Below are 6,629 nucleotides of genomic sequence, written 5' to 3' on the forward strand. Positions count from 1 at the left end.
TGTATTATTAAAACAAATTTATTTTAGCAATTAAATTGGAATGGTCAAGAATACATCAAAAATTTATGCAATTTGACATCATTTTGACAAACTAAAATTTGATCTTATTTTGATATCATTTTGATGTCATTTTGATCTTTCTGTATAGAGCTCAACATGCTCAAGAAAATGTATTTGATCTTACAAAGATTTAAAAAATCTCGTACTAACAAGCGAAATGAATTTTTAAGTAATATGTGTATAAAATAAATCATAGTAATATAATTATATATAGTAATATAATTTTTAACTAAAATATAGAATAAATCAACAAAAACTTTTTATCTTGTTTTTTTGTAACCGATTTATGGAAAATATAACAAAATACTTTCGTCAATTTTGTTTAAAAGAAATATATAATCGTGATAAATATCGATCTTTTAGGCAAACTCTCTAACAAAAATATTTATAAGTAATAAACTTATAATATTAGTTATAAGTAATAAAAATTTTCCTGTACTTAAAACGTATCAAATTTAATACAAGCAAATTTAAATAAAAACGTAAAAATTTAACTAAATCAAATCAAATATAACAAATATCACGAAAACAGAAAAGAAATATGATATATCATTTATCATTTTAAATCTGTCTATAAACTTTTATATACTTATTTTAATATTTTTATCAATAACGTTATCTACCCAGATAACACACAGAGTTCAAAAACAATTTATTCATATATTTAGTCGTATGTTATCATATGAAAAGTTTATTTTCAGGTGCAAAAAGAATTCTTTTTCAGACTTTTTAAAAAAAGAATTTTTTTTGCATCTAAAAATGAACTCAGAATTGATAACATATAACATATGATTGTGAGTTCTTTTTGAACTCTCTGTGCTATGTGGATATCTTACATCATGTGATATATGCTGGAACACCGCATGTCATATATATTGATTCTACTATTGTACAATTTAAAATTATGAAATTTTCCAAACTGTTAACGTAATCAGAAAAATAAAAGATTTTGTTGAAAAACTATAAATAATAGATGGTATATACATGTAACGCTAATTATCTGTTAAAATTCATGTGTATTTGATATTTATACTTTGTACTTATATCGCTAAAATTAGGTTTATAAATGGTAAATTCTCTTTCTGATTATCAAAAGAAGTGATCTGTGTAGCATTATTTAGTGTAGCGTTATTTTGCAATTTACACTTGAAAATCTTTCCATTTTTAAAACTTTACATAGAATAGGATTTTAAGAATGTTCTAATTTGATCGAAATAATCCCATTTTGATCCAAATTAAAAAATCGTCCATAGAATTACGTGAGGATATTTATAATTGTAATTTAGGATGTCCTTTGAACCAAGAACAGTTTAAAATTAAAAATAATATGGTAAAAAGATTATATACTCGTTAACGTAACGTTATATACTCATTGTCATGATTTTTATTTTTAGTAATTTTATTATTTCATCATTTCTTCCTAGATAATGTGTGTCTAAAAAACGTTTTTAATCGATTATTCATAACATATGAATTACAAATATTTCTTTATATATAGTAACAAAACTAGATATTGCCACAAATTCTATTCAAAAAAATAAAATTATTCTGTTTATAGAAATATTTTTTTAAATGATTCAAAAAAATTTATTTACTTTAAAAATTAGTTTATAAATACTGTTTCTATAGGATTAGTAGAAAAAATTTTAGAAATTTAGGAAACAAATTATAATGACAAAAAGTTTTCAACATTGTATAATAATATCTTAATATCATTACAATTTTTGTACATAGTGTTATATTAACAACTGTATGTAATAATACTATAAAAAATATATTAATTTAACTATTATTAATACTTTTAGAATATAATTTTAAATATATAAATAAATTTATTTATAATATATATGTATAATTAAAATAAAGTATTTATTTAATACAAATTTATTTAAGTAACGTAACTTTCGAATAAAGAATTGTTTTTATTAATATAAGCAACTAAATTATTTATATAATTCAGATAACTCAAATAAATAATTTAATTATGTAAATTGGAGGAAAAAGAAGAAAGAAATTCTTTATATATTATATTATATATACCTATGATAAAATAATTTTAAAAATATCCTTTTTATAGATAATTAAAAGTATCCTTTTTATAGATAAGTGCTCTTCGTGATATTATTTATCGTTTATATATCAAGTTAAACTATATTTGTGTGTTCAAGCTACTCATCAAGTTATTATAAAGAGTGATCCTAAAAACAGGCCAAAACCTGTATTCTCGCCCTCGATTCCAGACTTTATTTTAGTGATAAATAATAGTAAACCATGAGACACTAATTCTCTGAAACTTTCAAATTGAGCCTACTCTTTGTTGCCAAGTTATAAAACCTCAAAGTTATCATTTTATACCGTGTTTCTCAAAACGGATTTTTGCGTGCGAATAGCTTTTAGGCAAAACATTTTGGAGAAAAATGTTTCAGATAAAATTGCAGGATGTAAAAGGGTACATAAAATGATAACCTTCACTGTGATGTTGAAGACACTTCTGAAGGTCATTTGGAGCTTTTGATTTTTAAATGAGAACTTTTATATAAAGTAATGCTTTAACGGGAATAACGGGAGTGAAATGATTATTAGAAAGTTTTATATAAGTTTTATATAAAGTAGTTTTGGACCGGGGGTTAAATAATAGAAATGGCATTGGAGTCAAGTTGGTTTCATTACTTTTCTTGTTGTTTATATTTCTATAATAAGAACGAGTTTTCATTGGAAAAGCTGAAGTTGATCTTGAAATAAACTTTAAAAATGTCTTCAAGGTCTAAGTAAAGGCCTTCTATTTACCCTTACATGGCCTTGTTTACCTTACAAACCCTACAATTTTTATTTGAAACATTTATATCCAAATGCTTTTCCTAAAAGTTATTTGCAAGTAAATAATATGACCACACTGTGTCTATAATTTATTAACAATACAAATAGACACATGTTCCTGTAGTGTATACGCGTCGAAGTGCTTTAGGCAATGCTCGGCATTAGCTGCACATTTTGTACCGATTCCTGAGGCGACTTCCCACTACCGCTTGAGACTCGGCGGCTAAGCCACTCAGGCAGACGGCGTCAAATGACCTTCAGGAGTGTCTTTAAGATCACAGTGAAGGTCATCATTTTGTGTACCATTTCACATTCTACAACGTTTGTCTGAAACATTTTTCTCCAAAATGCTTTGCCTAAAAGCTATTCGCATGCAAAGGTCCGTTTTGAGAAACACGATATAAAATTACTTTAAGGCTTCATAACTTGGCAACAAAGAGTAGGTTCAATTTGAAAGTTTCAGAGGATTAGTGTCTCATGGTTTACTATCATTTATTATCAAAATAAAGTCCGAAATCGAAGGCGAGAATATAGGCCATTTTTGGGGTCACTCTTATAAGTACATTATGCATATCTCTGAATTATAATTGTTGCGTAAAATATGTTTTATGTAGATCAAAAAAAAATATTAAGGCTACAAGAAAGAGATAGGTAGTACAATTCAACGAAAATACGTCATATAAAATTCAGGAATAGAAGTAGAGAATTACATGCACTCAAATAATCAGTAGAGGCGTATATATTGAACTGCATTCCTTTTTAGCATGCTGTTTAATTCGTGTTGGACGTAATTTATATTATGATAAGAAATACTGAATAATGTATTTCAACTCTTGAGTTGATAACTAAGTATTGATCTCACAAGATCTCACTTGATATCAATTGGCATTTAGTTTTAATTATCCCTTAGCAATATTTTAATTAAAACTGCTATATGAACAGAAAATATATTTTATTATTAAAAATTAGCTTCATTTTGATATCCAAATTGTGAACAAATTAAATAATAATCCGAAGAATGTATCAATCATTGTCACGCGTTCTTTCCTGCTTAAAGTAGTATAATTAATATGATATCAATTATACATATATGATAGCGGCATTATATATGTATATGTATAATAAACATTTCAAGTAGCTCTTTATGGTATATGATTGTGCAATATTGTGAGTGAACTCACGTGATAAAGGGAGATCATAACATGCCGGATCGTCTGGAAGCTTCATGAAGGGGGCTCAGATGGCCACGAATACAAAGCACAGAGAGAGAAGAAGCATGGCAGGAGAGACCCCAGTCAGTGCTGGTGACAATGGGGCTGATGCTGCACCTGCGACACCATACAATCATTCACCCACGCAATCCTACCATTCTCTCACCTTGTACATACATCTACATTTACTACTACTTACCTAAGAAAAATTACAACGTTCTCTTATTAGCCTCGAAATGCTATACGTTAATGTTAAACCGTTTATCACCCCGGTGTATCTCATATTCAGAAGACGCGCGAAAATCATAATTAGAAACTATTTTGTTGTTTATGTGCTATAGATGTACCAATAGATATCATTAAATAGATTAAAAAATTATAAATCATATAGAACGTCCTTTTTTATAAAGTATTTGATATTTTCCTAATAATTTCTAGAATAAATGGCGCGTAATAGTGACTGCATAGTAATAGTGACGCTGTGCTGCATTTATCACAATTTTCAACATTCCACACATTCTGTCTTATTCATATGTGTATATTCATATAATATACGAGATACGAATTTAATATATTTTATAGTTATATTAATTTATATAATTCAATACATCTTGATATTTAAAAGTACTCTTATTGTAATATTGTACATTCTTGATACGTTTTATTATTAATAAGGTTATTATTATTTTTTAAAATATTACATAATTTATACCCATTTTATATTAAATTATTAGACTATTTATTTCTAAATGCGACAAAAGAAAAAAAATACAAAATGATCGCATTTAAATAATTAAAAACATACATTATTGTACTTGATTAGTATAAATTATATACTTTATTATTCATGCTGATTATAAATGAGTCTTAGTACTGTTATTGCAATTTGCATCGTGGAGATGAATAAAAAATTAATGATACTGTTAAAGGATTGTTTTGAAAAGGTATTACGATACACAGAAACAATACACCTGGAAATCTTTGTAGAATATATCTATTGAACAATCCATGGAAGATTACACTGAATAATAGAGTAGAATATAGTTCACGTATAGAGAGTGAAAAGAGAGAGAAAGAGAGAGATAATATAAGTCGTAATGGAAGCAAAGTAAAACACCGAATCACATCGCTTTTCGAAATGCTATGCTTCTGTTAATACACGTTGCATTTTAACTTAGCGAAACTTACAGTTCTCCTCGTCCGACGAATCATCTGGCCCGCAATTATCAATGTTATTGCACCGCAGCGACTCGTTGATGCAGTATTTACTTTTGCTGCATAGAAATTGATTCTCGCAGTCTGTGTTCGTGCTCACTTCGGTCCACACAGCTCGAAAGCCCTGTTGCCCTACCGCTTTATCAGCTGATATAAAACTGTGAAAATAACATGAAAATATATTAAGAGCTCCTTTTTAAAAGCCTCATTGCTCATATAAAACGTAACAAACCTCAGTCGCATATTATTATCTTCCGAAAGAAAATCCCATTTAGCAGTGGGATCTTTAACACCACAGAGCTCACGCGGAGCAGACGTTAACGAATACCACATGCGTAACACGGCTGCGGGACAACCTCGTACTTAAAATAATTATTTAAAAATTAACATAGTCAATATGTGTTATAGTTTAAAACATAGTTTAGAAGAATTAAATATATCATAGTATTAGAATAAGAATAATAATATAAGCAAATTAATAGAAATTATGTCAAAAATTGTAGCCTAACAGAAAAAAAGTAATTTCTTGTTTAAAGAAAATAATCTAAAATGTAGAATACATTTTTTTTATATAAAATTTTATTTTTAAGAAAATTGTCTTTTTGAAAATTAAAAAATAATTTTTTATTCTGTTTATTTATTTATAAAATAATAATTACTTCTTAGTTTCAACAACTTCCCGATTGTTATTGTGTATACATACATATATAATCGTCCTGTATGTATAGTATAATTAATTAAAAATATATTACGTATAATTAATTTGTAATAAATCCATATATTACCTAATTGATCACCTTCTACGGAGAAGACCTCGAAGTTTAAGAGTATCCGTTGATTTGGCCGAACCTTTATAAACCAGTTACAACTTTTACTAGCTAAGTTTCTTGCCGAGCCATCATATTTATTTGGAAAATTCGGACTGGTTATTATCCCGTAATTTAAACTACTAATATTTGATCCACAATCTATAACATAATAATTTGAAAGAGAATTAACATCACAAATAACAAATATGTAATTGTCTAAAATTAAAATTTTTAATCTTCCAAATCATAGAGAAATAAACCAGAAATAATATCAACGAAATATTAAACTTAGAATTGTGTTAAAAACTATAAAGTTAATTCTTTTCTCGAATAAACTTCCAAAAACGTTCTCCGATTTCGATGAAACTTTGTCAAAAGCTTTATTTTGGGCTAAACTAAAATCTATGTGAATCTGGCACCCAACTTAAAAAAATTTTTTTTCAAATATGCATTAAATTAAGCTTGGTTTGTATCTCTTTGTACTACCTTTCTTTTTGTTTGTATCTCAAGGGTTTCA

At 27.0% G+C, this 6,629-nt stretch overlaps 2 protein-coding genes across 2 annotated transcripts in view; both read right to left on the bottom strand.

Moving 5' to 3' along the window:
- The window catches only part of LOC105458758, a 12,852-nt gene extending 8,377 nt beyond the window's left edge, over positions 1–4,475 (bottom strand). The window contains exon 1 of the mRNA XM_011704280.1: positions 4,059–4,475. Within this exon, the coding sequence (XP_011702582.1) occupies positions 4,059–4,104 (46 nt within the window). The 5' untranslated portion in view covers positions 4,105–4,475. The remainder of the gene's footprint in view (positions 1–4,058) is intronic.
- A 591-nt stretch (positions 4,476–5,066) lies between these two features.
- Positions 5,067–6,271, bottom strand: LOC105458759 (low-density lipoprotein receptor-related protein 12-like; the record flags this gene model as incomplete). The annotated part of the gene is made up of 3 exons (XM_011704281.1): positions 5,067–5,461; positions 5,536–5,665; positions 6,089–6,271. Coding segments are annotated over 3 exons (512 nt in total), but the record flags the coding sequence as incomplete, so codon positions are not given.
- Positions 6,272–6,629: the final 358 nt, after the last annotated feature.

Source organism: Wasmannia auropunctata, unplaced genomic scaffold (genome assembly GCF_000956235.1).
Source record: "Wasmannia auropunctata unplaced genomic scaffold, wasmannia.A_1.0 LD334335.1, whole genome shotgun sequence".
Taxonomy (NCBI): domain Eukaryota; kingdom Metazoa; phylum Arthropoda; class Insecta; order Hymenoptera; family Formicidae; genus Wasmannia; species Wasmannia auropunctata.